At 38.9% G+C, this 23,779-nt stretch overlaps 1 protein-coding gene and 1 non-coding gene across 3 annotated transcripts; one reads left to right on the plus strand and one right to left on the minus strand.

Annotated features, from left to right (window-relative positions):
• Window positions 1–222: 222 nt before the first annotated feature.
• On the plus strand, window positions 223–23,725 carry CSTF2 (cleavage stimulation factor subunit 2). Of its 2 annotated transcripts, XM_032757266.2 has the most exons (15): window positions 223–306; window positions 1,372–1,450; window positions 2,097–2,266; window positions 3,137–3,273; window positions 3,732–3,851; window positions 3,966–4,103; window positions 6,493–6,616; window positions 7,894–7,956; window positions 10,665–10,724; window positions 11,371–11,512; window positions 12,596–12,771; window positions 13,042–13,334; window positions 17,519–17,629; window positions 18,419–18,544; window positions 20,906–23,725. In XM_032757266.2, exons 1-14 carry the CDS (start codon window positions 249–251, stop codon window positions 18,539–18,541), a joined length of 1,794 nt encoding a protein of 597 aa, XP_032613157.1. In that variant the 5' UTR covers window positions 223–248; the 3' UTR covers window positions 18,542–18,544; window positions 20,906–23,725. The 2 variants fall into 2 exon arrangements, with proteins under 2 accessions (XP_032613157.1, XP_032613159.1); XM_032757268.2 differs by lacking the exon at window positions 10,665–10,724.
• LOC116812355 (small nucleolar RNA SNORA9) lies at window positions 2,466–2,598 on the minus strand. The gene has a single exon (XR_004370658.1). It is a non-coding gene; the product is annotated as a small nucleolar RNA SNORA9 (small nucleolar RNA).
• Window positions 23,726–23,779: the final 54 nt, after the last annotated feature.

A 23,779-nucleotide genomic window follows, 5' to 3' on the forward strand; every position in this document is an offset into this window, starting at 1 on the left:
CCCTTCAAATTAGCCTGGACTCGCCTGCATCTGGCTCGGAACAGAGTTAATCTCAGGAGTGGGAGTTTAGCTCTCCGGCGGACGCAACTCGCGCCTGCGGCTAACAGAATGTCGCCAGGGGAGGGGCTCTGCGTCCGTTCCGCCCAGGCACTTCCGGCTCACGCGCCGTACGGAAGCGTGCCCAGCGCTGGGCTTGTGCTCCGTACGGAAGTGTGCTTTGGCGCACCGGAAGCCGACTCAACAGAGCTATGGCGGGTTTGACTGTGAGAGACCCAGCGGTGGATCGTTCTCTACGTTCTGTGTTCGGTGAGAGGAATTCGTTGGAGTCAAGCCTCGGGGAGGGACTCCCCTCTGCACCTCCTATCTCATGAATCGCTACCGGAGCCGCTGACGGTTCGGACGTGCAGTTCTCCCTGCCTATCCTGTAGGGCGTCCAACCTGGTGGACTCATGAGCAAAGGGATGTTCCCATTCTGCCGAGATCTCGTAGGCTTTCCGCAATATCAGTGGGGAAGTTAGACTAGCGTTCAGCTTCTGTGCGTTTCTCCTTTCATGAGCTTCAATTATTCTCTAGAGGAGAAGGCGCACGGCAACAGCTCCTCACTGTCCCGTACTACTTCTCATCCTCTGCCCCAGAATACAGACTATATGCTGAGAGTATAGATCCTAGTGTCCACTTCCTGTCTTCTCCTAAGGACTTTCATCCTTTGCTTTTTATCTGTAACATTTTAGTTCATCAGTAGTGGTAGCGGCCACCTGGTGTCCTGAGAGGGCTTGTAAGTGAATGAATGAATGAACTATTAAGACCTCCTCAGAGGAATTTTAAAAAGGATCGAAACGATTCTGAATTATCTTTCTGGCTGAAATAAGTTGTTTTTAAAAATACGTGTGATTATTTTAGAGTACCATTTGAAAGGGACATGACAAAGTAGTTCAGAATACTTTTTAAACATCCTTCACTACATTCATCGTCATTCTCCCTTAAATGTTGTATGTGTGGAAATACATATGAACCTGTTTTAAAAATTATATTAAATAACATTGATATTTTTTGTAGTCACTGATGAGACTTGCAGATCTTTAGGTAAATACCAGTGCCGAAGTATTTATTTGCAACAAAGTTAAGGAAAATCTAACACTTGTCAGATCAGTCTGAGAACTAACATTTGAGAGTACCTACACATTTTGTATTTAGTTTCAGTGGTATATTTCCTTTGTTAAGAGGTCTGAAGAAATACAATGGAATTGGGATTGGAGAACACTATTTTGAATCTTATATTTGATGATATAAGTAGATGCTCTATTGTTTACTTTCTCATAAAGATCTATGTTATAAACTCAGAATTTTAATGTTACCTATTTTCTTCCTTAGTGGGGAACATTCCTTATGAAGCTACTGAAGAGCAGTTGAAGGACATCTTTTCTGAGGTTGGACCTGTTGTTAGTTTCAGGTGAGATCCCCTTTTACTTCATGGTGGGAGCTTAAAAATCACCACAGATTTGGCTCTTAGTAATAATGGCAGGTTTTCTTTACTGGTGACGTTTCACATACATTTTGTTCTTGTAACAGCTTTATTGAGATAATTGATATACTATACAATTCACATTTATTCTTACCTAAAATATGTTTTTTTCATTAAAAATGTTTTTTAGGCAGGGCACAGTGACTCACGCCTGTAATCCCAGCACTTTGGGAGGCCGAGGCAGGCGGATCACCTGGGGTCAGGAGTTTGAGACCAGCCTGACCAATGTGGTGAAACCTTGTCTCTACTAAAAATACAAAAATTAGCCGCCATGGTGGCGCATGCCTGTAGTCCCAGCTACTCGGGAGGCTGAGACAGGAGAATTGCTTGAACCCGGGAGGCAGAGATAGCAGTGAGCCAGGATCATGCCACTGCACTCCAGCCTGGGCAACAGAGCAAGACTCCATCTCAGGAAAAAAAAAAAAAAAGAAAAAGTTTTAAAAAATATTTCTGTGAGGCTGTCAGAGATATAAGGTTATTTATGTTACAGTGGGCCCAATTAAAGCATGGCAATGTTAGCAGGAACCCTGTATGTGTGTAACATTTGTTCCTGACACTTGGTTCTGCTCTCCAGATTGGTATACGATAGAGAGACAGGAAAGCCAAAGGGTTATGGCTTCTGTGAATACCAAGATCAAGAGACAGCACTTAGTGCCATGCGGAACCTGAATGGGCGCGAATTCAGTGGGAGAGCACTTCGAGTGGACAATGCTGCCAGTGAAAAGAACAAAGAAGAGCTGAAGAGTGAGTACAAATCCAACTTGGATGCAGTATGAGTTAGTAAAGATGTAACAATGAAGATTTTCCATTTCTGATATGTTTTAGAATATGCTGAAATGGTTAGCCACACAGCTTGTTTATTACTTGACTGACCTGATGTGCCTGAGTTAGGCAAGTATTATATGTATCTTTTTAAAAATTTTTTATAAATTTTTTTTCAAGTAATTGTCTGAAATTTCTATACCCTTGCTCTGGATGGAGCAGGGCAAGGCCTCAAACCGTTTCAAAACTGTTCTGGCAAGCACTGTAGGAATGCATAGGGTCACTGCAGACCTAAGCATGCTGGAGGCTTGCTAGTAAGTGTATATCTTTAAGAAACAGAGAAAGTTGACATTAGAAATTCTTCAGTTGCTCCAGCCTGGGTGACAGAGCAAGACTCTGTCTCAAAAAAAAAAAAAAAAGAAATTTTCCATTGCTAAGGAGTTATTTCCAGCTAAAGATGAATTCAAATTCATCAAGCCATTAGTAGTACTAACTATGGCATTAGTCATTTCCTGTCACTGTTTTCAGGAATTTTTGAAATTAGCGTATTTTTCTCTTTTAACCTTTTGTTTCTGAAATGACTTGTCAAAAGAAGTCAATGTGCCTAGTTCTCTAACTTAGGTTAACGTTATCCTTCCATGTGATCATGATCCCCAGCTTTCCTCTGAGAACAGAGAATACACTCTCACTTTCCTCCACAGAAACAAGAGGCTTTCACATCATTTATTTCTCAGCTCTGGAGAATCTAAAATTATCAGCTGGTTCTTACAGCAGCCCTGAAAAGTAGATATTTGAAATGATTTAGCTTTTTGTTTTGCCTCCCTAACTTTCTTGTACTTTCTTCTTGATTAGGCCTTGGCACTGGTGCCCCTGTCATTGAGTCACCTTATGGAGAGACCATCAGTCCTGAGGATGCCCCTGAGTCCATTAGCAAAGCAGTTGCCAGCCTTCCACCAGAGCAGATGTTTGAGCTGATGAAACAAATGAAGGTGGGAGGAGGCATTAGGTTATGAATAAAGCAAATCACATCAGGTTTTCAAGGAGTTACTTGAATTAGTTCCCTGAGCTCAAATAGAAATTGTCTGTGGACCACCATTTCTTGCACCTTCAATATTCTGTATGTACACAATATATTTTACATTTTGTACGAAGAGCTTTCTATTTTTGTACACAAACACAGCTATCCAAACAATCCAGCTGGAGTTTTGTGGCCTATAGATGTCTGATGTAGATATTAAAATTTGGCTTTTTTCCTAAATGATAGTATCACAGTATTCGAAATGCCTCTTTCTTCTCTTGCCTGCCATGACCAAGGTTTTTTTTGTGCCATGCAAAAACTAATGATAAAGAGCCTCTTGAATATTACATTTCTCAGAGGGGAATGGCTCTAAATCACTATCAGTTTCTAAGTCATAAGTATTAAACCTGAATCTGCTTGTCTTCTCAGCTCTGTGTCCAGAATAGTCCCCAGGAGGCACGGAACATGTTGCTTCAGAACCCTCAACTGGCTTATGCTTTGCTGCAAGCACAGGTAGTGATGAGAATTGTGGATCCGGAAATTGCCCTGGTGAGTGCTTCTGGTTCTTTTATGGAAATGGTCGGGTGAACCTTGAGTGGGGTAGGAACTACCTGATTGCTTTGTTAAACGGACAGCTCATAGGTTTGTCTTTTCACTTTTTAGAAAATTCTGCATCGCCAGACAAATATCCCAACGCTGATTGCAGGCAACCCTCAGCCAGTCCATGGTGCTGGGCCTGGCTCAGGATCCAATGTGTCAATGAACCAGCAGAATCCTCAGGCCCCTCAGGCCCAGTCTTTGGTAGGGCTTTATCCCTTAACGTTTTTTTGTATCTGTCTTAGAATGTCATTTTCTTTTTAGGAGAATATATTGAAAGAAGAATGGTCAGGAACCAGAGATGATAATTTCAATTTCCAGGCATAAAAGCAATTTCCAGGTTGCAGAGCACATGACATCTGAATGAATATAGATTCGATTCCAAGTTTGTAAAACAAAGAGATCCTTCCTGTATGCCCTTTTCTTATAAGCTAACTTTGTGTGTATGTGCATGCCTGGCACTGTGGTTGGCACTTCGTTATTCCATATGCATTATCTCATTTAATCCTCAAAGCAATTGTATGAGGTTGGCACTCTTATTATCTCCATTCTTACTGATGAAAAAAGTAAAGCTTGCTTTCAAAGCATGATGCAAAACCCTAAAGCCATAAAAAATTGATATATTTGAAAACTAAAAAATTTCTATATAAAGAAAAAAAAAGTATCAAAGACATGACAAATTGAGAAAAAGTATTTACCACACATGTGATGGACAACAGACTAATAAAGAGCCCATAGTCATGCACAAGAATGTTTATTGCCTTAGAGTGAAAAATTGGAAATGTCCTAAATGTACATCAGTGGAAGAATGGAGAAAATGTGTGGTACATTCATCCAGTGAAATACTGTACAACAGTTAAATAAACTACGGGTATCAACATGAATAACTTTGAAAAACATAATTCCATACAGCAGTTAAGATGAACTAGGATACATAATGTCAACACAAATAACTCCAAAACAGTAACATACGGACATGAAACTAAGTGAATATGGATGCATTCCCGAAATGTAGGATATATGTTTCTGCATAAATCCCCAAAATATGTGGAGTGAGTTGCAAAATAATATATTGAGTATGTAATGATTCATATAAAATTAAAACATTAAGAAGACGTCTTAGTGGTTATCTAAGGAGAAGAGAGCACAGGATGCAATTGATGAAGACCATACAGGCCATTGGTTTATTTTATTTACTTATTTATTTCCTAAGCTGGGTGGCTATTTTATTTTCTATATGATTTGTATATCTGTAATTTCTCATAATAAATTTTAAAAGGCCTCCTATAAATTAGTAAGAAAATTTCCAACAACCCAGTAGAAAAATGGGAAATAGACATCGATATTTCACAAAAGTAGAAATGTAAATATATAAAAATGTATTCAACCTCAAAATAAGATAATATAGTAAATTATCATTTATATATGTAATGTTATAAGATAATGTAAATAGAAACTACAATAAGCTACCATTTTTCATCTCTCAGGTTGGCAGAGGTACAGGGCAGGGGCCAGCAAACATTTTTCTGTAAATGATCAGACAGTAAATATTTCTGGCTTTGCAAGTCACAGGATCTGCCACAGCTACTCTGCCATGGTAGTATGAAATCAGCCATAGGCAATATGTGAACAAGTGTGTGTGGTTGTGTTCCATTAAAAGTTTATTTATAAAACCAGGCAGTGAGCCCAATTTGGCTCATGGGTCATAGTTTGCCAACCCCTGCTCTAAATAAATACATTTTCAGAGATAGAAAAAAAAAACTAAGGCCCAGAGAGGTTAGCCGGTCCAAAAACTGACACAATTGTAAGTGGCAGATCTAGTTCTGAACCTGGTTTTATCTGACCTCACAGCCAGTTTTCTCTTAACTACTTTCCTATACAGCTCTTCCTTTTCTTTTGTAGAGTTTTGTGTTCCTTAAACATGTATGTAATTTTTTTTATATAACTTGGCTTTTATTCTTTATTTATTGAACTGTTTCTAATTCAAGGGACTAGTCAGTTTTTTGGGGAATGCACAGATGAAAAGATGACATTCTCTTTTTCTCAACGAGTTTTAATGTAGCATTAAAAAAAAAATTTCACATTCCCCCAAAACCAGAATTATATCTAAGGACAGGAGTGAGAAAAGATTGGTTAAATTAAAAAAAATTTTAATTTTAAAAACGTGGACTACCAGCAGTTGTTTTTTTTAGAAGAGTCCCAGTCTCCTTTTATGTTTTTTGGGTTTAGGGCTTTTTTTTTTCTTTTCTTTTTTTTTTTTTTTTACTCTTATTGCCAGCCCCAATCATGCAGTTAACAATAGGTGCTATGTGCTGCCTTGCCACACAGATAAGACTTGTCAATCTCTACATTGAGAATATGTTCCATCTTAACCGTGTTCCATATAACCAGGCTCATGCCGTGTATTGCAACTTGCTTCTGTGGAGTTTAAAGTGTGTGACAAATCTAATGCTGCATAAGACATGCCATACAAAAAGGATGTTTAGTAGTATATTTGGGGCTGTTCATTTGAAGAGGACTTTTAAGGTCATAGACTTAGTATATTGAGTATCCACAGAGGCATGTACATACTCTGTTTTTTTTTCTTGGTCAGGGTGGAATGCATGTCAATGGCGCACCTCCTCTGATGCAAGCTTCTATGCAGGGTGGAGTTCCAGCACCAGGGCAAATACCAGCTTCTGTCACAGGACCTGGCCCTGGTTCCTTAGCTCCTGGAGGTAAGTTTCATTTAGTCTTCACCATTTCAGTACTTGCTAAAGTTTTGTCATAGCCACTGTTGCAGTGCAGCCAAAGATGATAATGGGATCCTTAGGTAAAATTAATACACAGCTGGAAAGTATATATCTTAGGTGGAGGAAATAGTAGATTTCTTACGTTAAATCCTATATGTCTAATTATAAGAACAGGGAAAGGGACAGTAAAGTGAAAGAGCATAGTAAAACTTCCAAGTTAACAAGGGGGAAAATGGAATGAGTGGAAACGAAATCAAGCCAGCAAAAATAGAGAAAAGGAAAAAAGGAAGAGACAGTGTAAAATAAGTAATAATAAATGTAGAGTAAGATGGAAGGAATAAAAACTAATGTAGTTGTTACTCTGCTAAATATGAATGAACTGTTAGATTAGGTTCAAAAGCTCACGAAGAAAACACAAAAAATACAAGGTCACATTTGTTATATCATATTAAACTGACGTAAAATTGTATTTTAACAAACATAATCAGAACAAACAACAAAAGGGAAAAAGAGAAATTTAAAAGCTATATACATTTATTGAAAGTGTATAGATCGGCAATTAATGAGTATTGCTCATATACTTGTAACTGTTCCTTATTCAACAATTGTAACTAAGAAGATTGAGTGAAATAATGATTCCCCATATGAAACATCTGTATGAACACATGATGTATTACCAATATTTAAAGTTTTTTTATGTAACAAACTTGCTTTTTGTTAATTTATCTAATCTAGGGTAGGTTGAGTACAACACTACTCATGGAGAATGATTTAATTCTAAATTGTTCTATTCTGTAGAGAATCCAGTCTGCAGAGCTAAGTTGATGAGGAATGGAAGAAGAGATTTTTTAAAGAAATTTCTGCAAACTCAGGAATTTTTTGTATCTACTTTAGGATTGTTGTGTATCCACTTTATCCTAATAGAGTTATACTTGTATTTAAATTATCTTCCATGACAGGAGGTCCATGGGTAAGTGACATTGTTTTCCTGTATTATAGAAGAGCTTCCTGCCAAGAGTTTGGTAACCAATGAGATGAATTTTTCTTATTGAAGTCACTATTCTGTCACTGAAACATAAAGTACAAGTTGTAAATATACTAACAAACCCCATCTTCTCTCTCATTGCATTGTTGAATATCTTCCTTTGTAGGTTTCTGCTTGTGGAGCAGAATGAGGAAATTTGTAAACTCAGCCACTGTTCTAATTTTTCTTTTCTGCTGTTCTAATTGGTGTTTTTTCTTGTCTGCCCTTTATCTTCTAGGAGGAATGCAGGCTCAGGTTGGAATGCCAGGAAGTGGACCAGTGTCCATGGAACGGGGACAAGGTAAATAAATATTAATGTCTGACTAATGTTAATTGGTCTTGGAAGTGTTCCACATCCACAGTATCTAATATGGCAGCCACTAACCACCCATGGCTATTTCAATATTAAGTTAATTAAAATTAAGTAAAATTTAAAACTCAGTTCCTCAGTCACAATAGCCACATTCCAAGTGCTCAGTGGCCATAGGTGACTAGTGGATACCACACAGGACATTGCAGATATAGAACATTTCTATCATCGTAAAAATCTATTGGACAGTGCTGGTCTAGGCTTTCCACCTGGTGATTCAGAGTCCAGCTGTACAAGAATTGATAATGAAGCAAATGGATCGTTTGTTTCCTGATTCCTAGTCTAATAATTCCACTGACATGTTCTCTCTCCCTGTATGGATATCTGTTGACTGAGTAAGGAATTTTAATAATGAGCATGTAAATATGTGGCTGGGTATGTAGAAGACTAGATTTAAACCCCAGAGAAAACTGGGAGGGGATCATAGGTCTGTAAAGCCTACTTAATGAACGTCTGTTGTGCCGTGGCTGTACTGCTATATACAACAGTAGCTGCCGCCCCAAAATCTCCACATTATTTCTTCATGTTACTGGAGTTTGAAGGACAAGAAAGTGCAGTGGTTCAGCTGGAAACAATGTTAGGAGGAGAGATGGTAAGAAAAGAGAAGGAACTGAGTGCATACCATATGCCAGCCACTTTAATGTTCATAAATAATCTTGTGAGTTAGGTGGCAGCACCTCAGTTTTACAGGCAAAGAGTTGGAAGCTCAGAATAAGTTACTTTCTCAAGGGGACAAGGTAAGTAAATATTAATGTATGAGTAATGTGGACTGGATTTTGTGCTCTTATTCTCTCTTCCAACTAGTAAGTGGCAGAGCTAAGATTCAGAAGTCTTTGATTCCAGAATCTGTCCTCTTTCTGTCACTCCACACTGCCTCTGTTAACTTCCAAGTATATTCTTCAGTGTCTTCTACTCTTATTCCTTGGGAATAAGATGATGGGAAAGACTGTTTTGGACAAGCATAGAGAAGCTTAAGGTTTTTTCTTTTGTAGCATATGGCTTGTAAGTGGAACCCATTTAAAAAGCAAAATATTGGCCAGGCACAGTGGCTCATGCCTGTAATCCCAGCACTTTGGGTGGCTAAGGTAGGTGGATTGCTTGAGCTCAGAGGTTTGAAACTAGCCTAGACAACATGGCAAAACCCCGTCTCTATAAAAAATACAAAAACTAGTTGGGCAATGGTGATGTGCACTTGTGGTCCCAGCTACTTGGGAGGCCGAAGTGGAAGGATCACTTGAGCCCAATAGGTTGAGGCTGCAGTGAGCTATAATCGGGCACCACTGCACTCCAGCCTGGGCAACAGAGCAAGACCCTGTCTCAAAAGAAAAAATATGTACATACACACACACACACACGTATACACACATACATACATAAACATATTAATATACAAGCCTGTGGTTTTTACACTGGGGTTGGTTGCTGAAGTGACAGAATTAACTTTTTCTTGTTAGATGTCTGACAGCAGGACGAACTCCCTGGCCAAATATCTCATATTTTCTCTAAGCATCCCATGCTTTTGTGCTATTGTACGCCCCCCTATCCCCACCGCACCACTGTCAATAGATCATATATGTTCCCCAGAGTATTTCTGCAGTAATGAGAAGGTATTAGAGTTTCAGTCATACTTCTACCTGTCATGGGGCCAGCACTCAATCCATCAGGTTTTAGCTGTTTAACGCATACTTGCACAAGACATCTTCCTGTTATAGTTATCTTCACCTTTTTGTCAGAAATTGGCAAAGGGAAATGACTCATGTTTTGAGGGTATTTCCAGGATGTCTTCATGCAGAGACAGTGAGATTAGCTTTCTTTTATAGTTTCCTTCAGTACCCAGCAGAGGAAGCAAGAGTCTTTTCGTGTGTGCCTAGTTTGTCTTTTCCTGAAATCCATGCTGCTTTTGTACATTTGTAATGCTGAAAGGAGATGGAGATGTTTGAGAAGATACTTCTTGCTTCCCTGCCATGTTTGTTTAGTGTTGGTACCCATGTCATCTCGTTAGTCTTTGTTTGCTGTTGTCATGATGTTTATTATCAAAGACTTGCTGTGGCAGAGTATTTCTTGTGGAGTGATATTCTCTTTCATCATGTAAAGTTCATTTACTGCATTTCCCCATCTGATACGTTTGACAGCAGAAATTTTTGTGCTTTAAAATGTGACAAAAATAGAATTGCCGTACTTCAGTTATGGCCGCTTAAGAATGAATCTTGCCTTCCAGATTCAGTGCAGTTTCTTTTATGTTTTGCTTCTGAAACTACATTTATGTTCTTTGCATAACTAGAAGATTCAAAACTATCCTTTTTATGTATTTTTTTTCCTAATGATTCATAAGAAGACCTAAGGGAAAACTAGTAGCAGAGGTGAAAATCGAAAATGTCAGGTTATTCCCACCTAGATCAAACCAGTGCCCCCATGGGATTCCCTTTCAAAAGCTATCTGGTCAAAATGAAACTGTTTCAGAGACCCAAAGGAGCTAGTGTAGTTTAGGGAGATTTTGTAGCCTGGAGCAAGCCGATGAACTCTTGGCTTTTTAACTTATATGTGTAAATCTCAATCTCCATGTGTGTGTGTTTCTGCGTGTGTATGCAAGCTATTTTAAGTGTCTGCTCTTTCTCCTTTTGAACTTACTGCTTACCTAGGAACCCTACAGCACTCGCCCGTGGGACCCGCCGGGCCTGCATCAATTGAGCGAGTTCAAGGTACCCATTGTATCTGTGGGTTTCCTTTTGCTTGTGGTGTTCAGGGTGGGACGTTGAGAGGAAAAGAGCTGCTTGGCAGTCATCCTCGCGTTCAGAACCCAAACGGGTAGTGTTTTTGGGTTTTTGTTTTTGAATTTTTTCCTGTTGAGGCCACAAGCCTAAGATTGACCTCTTCACACAGGGCAGAGAACATGGATGATATGGGCATCTGTCCGAGGCTGTACTCCCTCCCTACTGGTGTCAGGAGGCTTGGATGGAATAGCAGTCTGTAAGGAGACAGCGGGTTCTTGCAGAGCCATGGCAGTGTTCACATATGCCAAGACTCTACTTCTCTTTTGTGACTCTGGTCCTTGAACTAAGATTGATTAGAAGGAAAACCAGGAGCATAAGTTTCTCCAGGTCGCAGTGCTAGTCCTTGGCAGGTTGCTCCCCAGTTTGCTCTTTATATAATTCCATCCATACCTCTGACATGGCACAGATTCTGCCTACACCCTGCTTCTGTTCTTGAGCTGCAAGAGGATTCTGCTGTGGTGAGGTTTCACCCACTCTAAGGTGTCTGAATTATGTTGTCAGTGGTATATAGAGTCGTTTCTTGTTTGCTTATGTGTCTTTCACAGCAGTAACTCCCCGTTTGTTTCCCTGTCAGTGCCGATGCAAGACCCCAGAGCAGCTATGCAGCGGGGATCCTTGCCTGCCAATGTCCCAACCCCTCGAGGCTTGTTAGGAGATGCTCCGAATGATCCACGGGGAGGCACTTTACTTTCTGTAACTGGAGAGGTAGAGCCTAGGTAAGCACTAACATAGAAGGAAACAGTTGAATAAATAAGAATTGTCCCTTCTTCCCTGAGAACAAAATCTTTCTGTACCAGTTGTACCTGTTTGCCTACTTCAAAAGATAGATCAATATTTATGGCCACTGTCAAAGGATAAGCACTTCTCCTAAGGCAGAACTATGTACTTGAGTATGTCATTTTGAGCTACTGTATTTTTAGAAATTGGAAATTTTAGTATACATACTTGAACAGGGAAATTTATAGTAGTGTAAATATTAATAATAGCAATAATAGGCCGGGTGCAGTGGCTCACACCTGTAATCCCAGTACTTTGGGAGGCCAAGGCGGGTGGATCACTTGAGGTCAGGAGTTCGAGACCTGCCTGGCCTACATGGCAAAATCCCGTCTCTACTAAAAATAGAAAAATTAGCCGGGCGTGGTGGCGGCTGCCTATAATTACAGCTACTCGGAAGGCTGAGGCAGGAGAATCTCTTGAACCCAGGAGGTGGAGGTTGCAGTGAGCTGAGGTCATGCCACTGCACTCCAGCCTGGGCAACAAGAGTGAAACTCCATTTCAAAAGTAAATAAATAAATAAAATAATAATAGCAATAGTAATAATTGACATTAATGGGGATCATACCTCTGACTCTGCTCTGAGTACTTTACTTGGATCATCTTATTAAATCCACAGGATCCTGTGAGATGGATACCGTTATTAGTCCCATTTTACACATGAAACTGATGTGTGGAAAAGTTAAGTAATGTGTCCAATATCACACAGCTAATAAGTGATAGAGCCTAGATTTGAACCCATACAGCCTGAATCCAGAGCTCATGTTCTTATGCATTGTTCTGCAAACTCATACATACAATGAATATTCATTGATTCCTCCCTAATTATGAACCAAATACAAAATTCTAGAATACGTGGATTTATATCTCTGTAGCTTTTCTTCCATCTATTTGGTGTTATTTTCTTGTTAGTATTCATAGACTGTTTACATCAGCTCTTTGTTGGATGTTTACTTACTGATCTGGTTGGTACTTTGTTGTTTTTTTGTTCTATTTTAAAATATAACATTTTTCTCCATCTCCAGAGGTTACTTGGGACCACCTCATCAGGGTCCACCCATGCACCATGTCCCTGGCCATGAGAGCCGAGGACCACCCCCACATGAACTGAGGGGAGGGCCATTACCCGAGCCCAGACCTCTAATGGCAGAACCAAGAGGACCCATGCTAGATCAGAGGGGTCCACCCTTGGATGGCAGAGGTAAGGGGAGATCACATTGCAAATGCCATAATGAACTCAGCTGTCTTAGGCTCTAATCTGGGATAAAGAATGCTGGAACAGTAGGTTTGCAAGCATCTTTAAGGTTTATCCACAAATCTGAGAAACTGGGGAGGAGACAATAGTCTCATATGTTAATAGCTGAGGGGGCAAATGTGACTAGAAGAGATTTCTATCTTTCTTGGATTGTTCATCATTCTTGCAGTACATGCAAGTAGCTACATAATGGTTTTCTTACAATTTTCTTTATAGGTGGGAGGGATCCCCGAGGAATAGATGCACGAGGGATGGAGGCGCGAGCTTTGGAGGCAAGAGGGTTAGATGCCAGAGGATTGGAGGCCCGTGCAATGGAGGCCCGTGCGATGGAAGCTCGTGCGATGGAAGCTCGTGCAATGGAGGCCCGTGCGATGGAAGTCCGAGGGATGGAGGCCAGAGGCATGGATACCAGAGGCCCAGTGCCTGGCCCCAGAGGACCTATACCTAGTGGAATGCAGGGTCCCAGTCCAATTAACATGGGGGCGGTTGTCCCCCAGGGATCCAGACAGGTATGTGTAACAGTGACTTCTGGCATCCAAGTGAAATCTTGATCTATTCAGGAATTGATTATTGAGCCTAATTATTACTGCCTTCTGACTTGGGCTGTTTCTTAGCTTATTAGAAAGGGAAGACTCGGATCTCCCTGTAGCTTCTCTATCCCTTAGGGTGGTGATTTTCTGGCTATCAGGATTGTAGTTCAAAAAAAAAAAACAACCTTATCCCACAATAAGTAGCTATTCATTTGGAGCAGAGCCCCTGAAAATTTAGGGGTTAGAAAGTAGTCTTCATTGGGGTACAAACCACCATCATGTACACGGTTTTTTCCAAAATATACTTGCCCGGATCTCATTCCAGGTATAACTCAGAATCTCTTATCAGTAGGATCTGAGCATGGATAGTTTGAAAAACTTCCCCCAAATGATTCTAATGTGAACCCCGACTGGGAACCCTGGGTTAGAGTATATGAAGAGCTGTTAGTGGCCATTTAGATAATCTTAGGTTTACAGAGACCTGTGTTAATTTATTGTCATCACATAGCCTAAGTGAACAGTGGAATGTGAAAGGCAGTTTATTAATAATCACCTTAAAAGGTGTGGAACCGAAGTCTTATCTCCTCTCTTTTATTTGGGTCTCTCTGCCTGTGTGTACATGCTCCCTCTTCATCTCCACTTGGTTGTGGAGAGGTGGTATGTGTGTTTCTTCCTGAGTTTTTATATGCTGGCACCTTCATTTCCTTCTAACCGCTCCACCTTCCTTTTCCCCCCTTCCTCTATGTACTTCTCTCTTCTATTTTTTTATATGTCTTCCTCCCCATGTCTGTGTGTATGAGAGAGAGAAAGATAATGGCAGAGCTGGAATGGAACACATCAATCGTCTAATTCCTTCAGTTTATCGGTTTGGAAATTAAGGCCCAAGAATTCAGGTGACTTGACCAAATTCACATGACTAAAAAGTGGAAGAGCAAGGAACAGAAGCCACTACTTTTTCCACTTTACTACTCTGTCCTGTTATCTGCACATTTGTGTGTGTGTATATGTGTGGATATGTGTCTACCCCCTCCTCTGTAATATGAAATACAAATAGAGGGTTTTTTTGCTATGTGTAGAATAAAACTGTTCTCTATTGTGTTTGAAGTGTTTGTGGGCCTTGATTTTTATTGTACTCTCTATGGTCAGTAGCCTAGTAACAGAAATGGTTTTTATTTATTCATTCTGTCACTCAGCAAATATTTATTGAGTACCTACTGTGTACCAAACATAGATCTAGGTACGGGGAATACTGCAGTGTGAACAGAACAAAGCCCCTTCCCCCATGGGCTTACATTCTAGTTGGGAAGACAGATAACAAACAAATAACTACATAATGCACTTATGTAATTTTACTGATAGTTCTGTGGTGCAAGACATTGCAAGTAAGGGTTGGAAGAACATTTCTGGATAATATTTTGCTCCTTTCTCTTCTGCTGGTACTTGAACTTATTACCCTAATACTAGGTTTATATCATTTTCATTAGTAGATTCTATAAAGCCAGTTAGATCTGAGGCAAGAGAAAATACAAATTTTATCTTCAAACCTTTAAAAAAATTTTAAATTAATATATTAACTTATAAATATATATATTCGTTCATCTATAAAAGATATATGTATTAAGAACTTCAAGCCAGGCATGGTGGCATGCACCTGTAGTGCCAACACTCTGGAGGCTGAGGCAGGAAGACCATTTAAGCCTAGGAGCTTGAGGCTGTGGTGCATTCTGATCGCACCTGTGACTAGCCACTGCACTCCAGCCTGGGCAGTATATTAGACTCCCATCTTTAAAAAAAAAAAAAAAAAAAAAAAAAAAGCCAGGATAGAATCCTGTAGTCCCAGCTACTCTGGGCTAAGGCAGGAGGATCAGTGGAGCCCAGGAGTTGGAGGCCAGCCTACACAACATAGTGAGACCACATCTTAAACTAAAAGGAACCTTCCTTCCTCTCCTATGCCTGTCTCCCCTGTGGCCCCCTAGGTCCTGTAGATAATCACTTTTATTAGATTTTTCATGTTACTTTCTGGAAAATATGAATATATATTCTTATTTTTCCCCTTTCACTGTTCTGTAGCTTTTTTTTAAACTTAACATGTCCTTAATTCATACTTTTAAATTAGATTTTAAAATTAACTCTAGTCCACTTAGTTAGAAACTTGTGGGCAAAAGGCTTATTATTACTAGGGTGATTATATAATTTATCATCTAAAGGAGAACATGAAAGAAAGTGCTGTTACTTTACTTGGAGGCAAAAACATAAACTGGGACTATCTTAGGGAAACCAAGATGTATGGTCACTCTTGCTAGTACTTATCTGCCTAGAACAAGCACACCTAGAAACTTAAAATGGCCGTTATTGAGTGGTTAGATCACAATTACAGTACCTCAGATTAAAGCTTCAAAAAGATTATACTCAATTCTGAATTGTGCTGCTATAAACTCATGTAACCAAACACCACCTGTTCCCCAATAACCTACGGAAATAAAAAATTTAAAAAAAAAAAAAGATTATACTCATAGGTGTTTCAGACCCATAATAGCTCGTTAATGTTCAGACTGGTCTCTGGAAACTTGTCTCTGGTTTCAGTATTGATAATGAACAGAACAGTGATAATATTCTAGCAGTCTGTACAAATCTGTACTAATGTTTCATCTATCCATTGTCTTTGGGAAATGAGTTAATGCATGTAAGTGAATGTTCCAGATAATAGAACTATTCTACCAAGTTTTTTTAACTTTTTAAATAAAAAATTATAAGATGTATTTGATATTTCCTTTCTTGAACAGGATACAAAAAAATAGTTCAATCAGTTTTGACTACTCAAGATCATCATTAAATAGATTCATTATTGTCTACACCGTAATACAAAACATAGTTATCTCCTGTTTGGTTTCTGGTCTCCTTCACTGTCAGGCTGTCACCTGGCTCTTCATATTGCTGAAGTGGTATCTGCTCCTAACAGTTGTTTATCCGTATTTCTTTTATGTTTTGCTGCTTCTAATCTGCTGGGTAAGCAGGTAACAAGTTTGTTAACAATATGTGTTTATTAAGAGAGTACCTAAGCCCTGGGTGAATGCCTGAGTGTGAACGTAATGCTTGTATAGGGACATTCTAACAGTTACCTTTGGTACTCAAGAGGTCTTTTCCTTGGATTCTGGTAGTCTTGCAAAGGGTTGAACTCATTGAAGATCTTAAATACCAGTAAGTATGATATCACTGTACTTGGTTCTTTCACTCAAGTCAGTCATATTTTTTGATCTACATTTAGCAGAAAGCATCTGCCATATGTTCTCTATGGAAAGCTATAAACAGCAAATGTTGGGCTAATAGCAGTCTTTTTCCTGGAGGCCTTCCCATTGCCTTTCTGCCTGTCTAACATTATGAACATCTCTGCCTCACTTGTGGGATAGGGCCCTTTGGGACAAACTACCTGTGTCTGATTGAACTAGGGTAGGGGGTGGCCCTGTGAATGTAACTTCCCCAGTGGACCAGCATACATTTTCTCTAGACTCTGTTGGCTTTAATTTGTGTTTCCAGTGAGCACTAGTTTCCAGGGTGCTCTCAGTTTTCACTGTGCTTATTTGGCTGAATTTTGATTAATTCAGTGGTATCCAGTTGTGCTGTGTGGTATTTGTTGATGATGCTGGAGCTGTTGTAAGCAAGTATGTCGAACTTGCTAGTTGATCTCTGGCTAAACCCTGCCTTCTGCTATTGCTAACAGTAGAAAATGATCTTCAGAGTCATTGATTTGCTTTTTTTACTCATATCTGTATAGAGATCGTAATTTGTCTGGCCGGGCGCGGTGGCTCACGCCTGTAATCCCAGCACTTTGGGAGGCCGAGGCGGGTGGATCACAAGGTCAGGAGATCGAGACCACAATGTAACCCCGTCTCTACTAAAAATACAAAAAAATTAGCTGGGCGCGGTGGCGGGCGCCTGTAGTCCCAGCTACTCTAGAGGCTGAGGCAGGAGAATGGCGTGAACCCGGGAGGCGGAGCTTGCAGTGAGCCGAGATTGCGCCACTGCACTCCAGCCTGGGCGACAGAGCGAGACTCCGTCTCAAAAAAAAAAAAAAAGAGATCGTAATTTGTCACATTATTACTGAATTCAGGTTACCTATACATTAAAAATGCCAAAAATCTCTCTTTTTCTCTTTGTACACATAGGTCCCAGTCATGCAGGGAACAGGAATGCAAGGAGCGAGTATACAGGGTGGAACCCAACCTGGCGGCTTTAGTCCTGGGCAGAACCAAGTCACTCCACAGGATCATGAGAAGGTAAGCAACACTGTCTGACTGCCTCCTTATGCACAATTCTAGCCTTTTTGATTCCTCTTTTCACAGTTACCATGTGACGATCCTGGGTCTTCAAAGTCCCTTTGGAGGTGATGTTTATTCTAACTTAGAACTCTTTTATGATATTGTTACCTGAAAATTTGTGAGTCTGGTCCTGAAGTTCTTAATGGATGTGAAGTTCTTAAGTGGATGTAAATGGCAGCTTATTTTAATATTTCACACTCATCTGCCAATAGCAGGTTTTTCTTGTTCAGGCCAGATTGACCTGAAAATCCACACCCTTTTTCCTTCCCTTTCTACTTTATCCCTAAAAACAACAGTAGATTCCCCATGATTATATCTTTCTGTTTTTATATTTGACCATTAATGGGGAGCTTATGTCTGATGGAAAGGCTAAAATTTGTGAAAAAGAGAGACTTTCAAAACAGGATTAAAACCCGAAGGATTTCCAGGGCTCACAGATATCATCTTAGTCTCCAGGAACTTTGAGTTCGTGAAGTTGTCTGTTTTGAATCGTCTAATCTTAGGTATTTTAATTTATACTTGTTCTTTTCATTGTACCTTTTCTCACCAGTTTTTTTTTATTTTTTTATTTTTTTGGAGGGGAGCTGTTGGTTTTTTTCTCTGTGAAGTGTTCTTCCTTTTTCCATTTTGCTTCATATCCCACTACAGTAGCTTTTTGGACAGAAGCTGGTGGTGGGTTTTTTGTTTTGTCTTATATTTTTTAGCTGCCATCATTAAAACTCACTACCTTTTTTTTCCTCTGTACAGGCTGCTTTGATTATGCAGGTTCTACAACTGACTGCAGACCAGATTGCCATGTTGCCTCCTGAGCAAAGGCAGAGTATCCTGATTTTAAAGGAACAAATACAGAAATCCACTGGAGCACCTTGATAGGTGAGCAGACTTAATCCCATCTGAGTAGGACTAGCTCCTTGTCTGTTCTGGGTATATACTTTTAACCTTAACCAACAAGATTTTCCTCTCAGCGGCCCTCAATCCACTCAGCTAGTCTCTTCTTTACCCTTCAGTAGGTCAGCTCCTGTAGGGATAGAGTAAAGCTATACAATATTTGTTCAGTTGTTGAATTGCTTATAATCTTTCCTAATGACAAAAGTAATGTATGATCAGTTTAATAAAAGTAATCATATACAGAAATGTAGAAAGTGAAAGGTAAAAAGCCCTGTTTCCTCAATCTCATTCACCAGACAAAACCTCTAAATATAGTTTGGTGTATATCTTTCTACAATCAGTTGTATTATTTTATTCCAAACTGCCCTGTCAAAATGGAAAAAATACAAAGCATTTCAATAAAATGTGTAAATATTTTGTTTCCTGTATTTATTTTATAGTGAATATTTTGATGTTGAACTATTGCAGCACATAATTTAAGGTAGTAAATGTCCATCATCACCATCAGTTTCTATATATTTTGGAGATCGCTGTACCCTGCTACCCTTATTTTTCTTGCTCATCATTTAGGCAGAAAGAATCCAGGGGCCAAGCACAGTGGCTTAGCCCTGTAATCTCAGCTTTGGCAGGCTGAGGTGGAAGGATTACTTGAGACCAGGAGTTCAAGACCAGCCTAAGCAACATAGTGAGATCTATCTTTACAAAAATTTTTTAAAAAATTAGCCAGGCATGGTGAGATGCGCCTATAGTTCCAGCTACTTGTGAGGCTGAGGTGGGAGGACTGCTTGAGTCCAGGAGGTCAAGGCTGCAGTGAGCCATGATTATGCCACTGCACTCTAGCCTGGGTCACAGAGTGAGACCCTGTGTCAAAAAAAAAAAAAAAAAAAAGGATCCAGGTAACCTGCTTCATAATGATGTGACAACTTGATTACACATACATGTATCAGTGTTTCTTTTTTAAAAAAATTTCCCCAGCATTTTGTATTTTATAAACAATTCTTTTTTCTAAAAACAGTTTAAAATTCACATTGCCCCACTATCAGGTAGGACAGCACAATTTAAATTTCTACTTTTTACCCCATCCGTAATTCCTATTTTTATGTTATATAATAGTGAACTCATTTAACTGTTAATAATTACCACTCTTACAAAATATATCATTTTAATCCATACTTGTGATGTCTTTAAACATTTAAACTGCAACTATGCATCAGATATGTATTTAGACTTTAAATGAATTAATGAGAAGCTATCATAGATAGAAGGCTCGGTAGACTTTTGGTACCTTAACGTTTTATTCCACAAACCCCACATATTCTTTTTTTTTTAGTAAAAGTATAGACTACCTATTACATTCAGAGGAATAGGTAAAAATTATTTCTTTTACTAATTTACTTAAGCCAGAGAAGGCATTCCCTACAATGTGAGAAAATTACTGCTTACTGTTTCTGGATAGTGGAGGTAGAAATGTTTCTGAAATTTCTTTCATTATATTTTTGCTTGTAAGATGTTTAAGGCCTTGCATATTAACCACAAGGCAAAGTTTTTGTCTATTTTTTTACCTTTTATTTTTAAATAATCATAGACTCAAGGAAAGTTGGAAAAATAGTACAAGGAGTCTCATGTACCCTTCACCCAGTGTAGTACAACACCAAGAAATTGACATTGGCACATTACTGTTAACTTGACTACAAACTCAGTTTTCACCATTTTAAAAAAAACTATCATAATTTGTGTATATGTATGTGTGGTTCTATGCAATTTTATGTGGGCAAGATTTTATTATGTGTCTACTGGTGTTTGTGCATACCATGGCTAAAGTGTTGGCTTTTCCTCCATCCTATACCTAGCTGGTTGTGATCCATCTCTGCCATCATGGACAGGGTTCTATACTTCTATACTATTGTCATTAGAGATGAATGGTTCTCAAACAGGGGCAGTTTTGCCCTGTAGGGGACATTGTCTCGAGACATTTTTGTCTTGAGACATTTTTGGTCATCACAACTTTAGGGAGTATGGCATGCTACTGGCATTCAGTGGATAGAGGCCAGAGATGCTGCCAAACATCCCATAATGCACAGGATGGTCCCCCTCACCCACTTCCCAATAGCAACTAGTACTCCGGTCCAAAATGTCAGTAGTGCTGAGGTTGAGAAACCCTGCTGCAAGGGCTGATTGCTTTGAGGAGTCAGGAGGCAGGAGACAGACACCTTGCAAATCTGTCCTGGTGATTTAATTGTTTGCCTGTCCTCCCTCCCTTAGCCTTTTTATTTTTTTTCATGAAGTTTTTCCCGAAGAGAGCTTTGTCTTCACTTCTAATGGCTTTATCCTAACTTCTTCTTACAGGTTTTCAAAAATACCTGGCAAGAAATCTGGAAATTCTATAATTTTGTTGAAATATTGAAAAAAAGATGACCTGCATCCTAACCCTTGAATGACTCAAATCAGTGCCAGGTGGAGGACTCACATCACCTTCTCTCAGAACAAAATCACTTCATTTTGTTGTCTTAGTTTGTATATTTTCTGTGACTTGAAATAAACTTTGAACACAATTTTAGTACACTGCAAATTGATACACATGACCTTTTTGCTTTTAAAAAGCTTAACACTAAGGGTGAAACCTTAGATGTGTTTTCTACCCTTACTGCAGTATTGTACTTTAACATATTGCCATAGTTTTATTTTAAGTTAACCATTATTCTTCTTGATGATATTTGAGAATTTCTCAGAAGCAATGTTTTCTGGAACTTGGTTTTTGTTTAGTTTGCTTCCAGTAAGAATTATTATAAGGCTTTGCCCTCTGAAAATATTCTAGCACTTCTGAGTCTTCTGGGAGAAAATAGCACATGCTTAGAGCTATAAAATGGTCAGAAGGCTAACAGAGCAAAGAGCCTAGCACAGCCGTGTGTTTAGTTTAGAAAAATCCAAATATCAAAATGCATTTGTTTCAATAGCAGGTCTGAACATGTATAATTCAGAGTTAAGACAAAAATTGTTTTAGCACTGGTTTGAGTGTGTCAGCAACACAAGAGACTGTTGACATTTACTTGTGTGTTCTTAAACTTATCAGTCTAGGCAGTCAACTTTGAAAGTTTAAAAAGCCACTGGTTTTTCACATGTTCAAGATGAAATAAAAACAGAAATCAAATGAACAAAATACATTTCATCCTATCTTCCAGGCAGTCCCTAACCTGCAGCCCTACCCTGTAACTACATTTATTCTGGGAACTTAAAACACAGAAAAACCTAAAACTTGTACATTCTTCTCATTTTAAGTGGACCAAATGTAGAGCACAGTCAGATTGCTCATTAGGTCTGCTCCTGCCTGCTTCCTTGCGGATAGGTATGAACATAATTAGTGCCATTAGCTCTAATCTATGAGTCTTATTGCCTAGTATTTCTCTCTCTCACCGCCGCCTCCTCCTCTCCCCCCACCCCAACCCCGTCTCTCTCGTAGTGGCATTAAGGAGGAACATGGTTTCTCTCCATCAGGCCAACCTCAAGAGGTTAAGAGTTGCCTTAAAAATCAGTAAAGTTCTACTGGAACTACTTTTGAGCCAATTTATATTCTTGGAATCCTATCCCCTGGGTTAGGATTATGGTCAGGTGAATTAAAAGCCTGGCATAGGCTTAGAGAATGTAATAGCATATTGCTTACATGTCAAGCAAAAGAATGCAAAGATAATCAACTTTTTGAGTGACAATGAAATTGAGGGATTTTCTACTCATATAAACATTTATAAGAAATTTGCTAATTAAGGTATTTCATATTACAACCTTGCAAGAAAAACTTGCTCAAAGCAGGTGAGGAGCTTTCTGTGTATCCTGCTCATCCCCAGTTCAACTTGGATGTTGGCTATGCATAGGATTTATTATATTCATTACCATGAATATAATAAATCATGAATTTATGCCTACTCCCATAAATATTCAAGCCTTGGGATATTGATTTTGGCAGCCATCATATCTTGAAGTGAGTGTGTCAATATATTTAGACATAGAGACCAAGAGTGATGCCTTTCTCATTAGGAACTCGTTGTAAGTTTCAAGATTCCAAATCAAGGTCATTGAAGATGAAGTTGTCATTTGGTCAGTAGTTGTCTAATAAGAGTCATGTCTTCAGGGTTTCATTGTGGATTTTCCCAAAGCCTTATTAAACCTGAATTAGCTGAAATCGGGTGAACAAATTGGCAACAGCAGTGGTATCCCTCCCTATGTAAACAACCATCAGTATTGTTTTACTGTTGTAATAAATGAAACATGATTAGCCACCGTGAGTTCATGACCTACCTTTATTGTGCTCAGACTAGTGACAAAAAAACCAAAAAACAAAAACAGTTTTATCCCTCAAGCCATAGAGGTTCCTAAACTATTAGAAACAACCATTTGTTCATTCTTGGTCACATAATGGTAGAAAAAATAGATAATATAATGCTAATTCAGTAGAACCATTCTTCTAATCTATAATGAGTTGAATTGTCTGGGCACAATGAAGTGTGAGGTTTCTCTCTTAAGAGCCCTGGGCTTTTCTCCTAGTGATTCACTGTGATGACTAACATCCCAGAGCCAGTGTGGTCCTTGTAGGCCGAGGTTGGGTAGATGGCAGAAATAAAAAGCATTCTGATAGAGGATGAAGGCATTTTGCTTATGTTATTAGCTGAATGATTCCTTAGCGATATAGGTAAGAGTCCACAAAAATCTATGAAAATTATAAATTGTTATTTTTTAAACTAGACATTAATAAACTCCCTTAATAGTGATAAAGAGCTCCTCTTGACTAAATAAGTCATCCTAACATGGAGTTCAAGTTTTCACAATCGCTTTTAACAGAATAATACAAGATGACAATATAGCTGACTTGCAATTATAATACAATTTCAATTACAATTAGCATACTTTCTAGATTTTCTTTCCCAAATGGAGAGCCCAAAAAGAAGTAACAAAAGACTCATTCATCAAGCAAAGAAGAAAATCCTTTATTTTTTGATGAGCAAAAATAAGAATAAATTGCTGTTCACACTGGATAAGACCATATCAAAAGTGACAGTAAAAATGTACACTGTTGGTGTTATATGGGGATGGGGTTCTCAGTAATTTTGTTTATTATTTATGTTTATTGTTATGTTTTGTCATTAATTATTCAATAAATTTTTATTTAAAAAGTCACCTTAGAAATCTTCTGTGGGGGTGGGAGGGACAAAAGATTACAAACCAAAACTC

The sequence above is a fragment of the Hylobates moloch genome, unplaced genomic scaffold (genome assembly GCF_009828535.3).
Source record: "Hylobates moloch isolate HMO894 unplaced genomic scaffold, HMol_V3 SCAFFOLD_7, whole genome shotgun sequence".
Lineage (NCBI taxonomy): Eukaryota > Metazoa > Chordata > Mammalia > Primates > Hylobatidae > Hylobates > Hylobates moloch.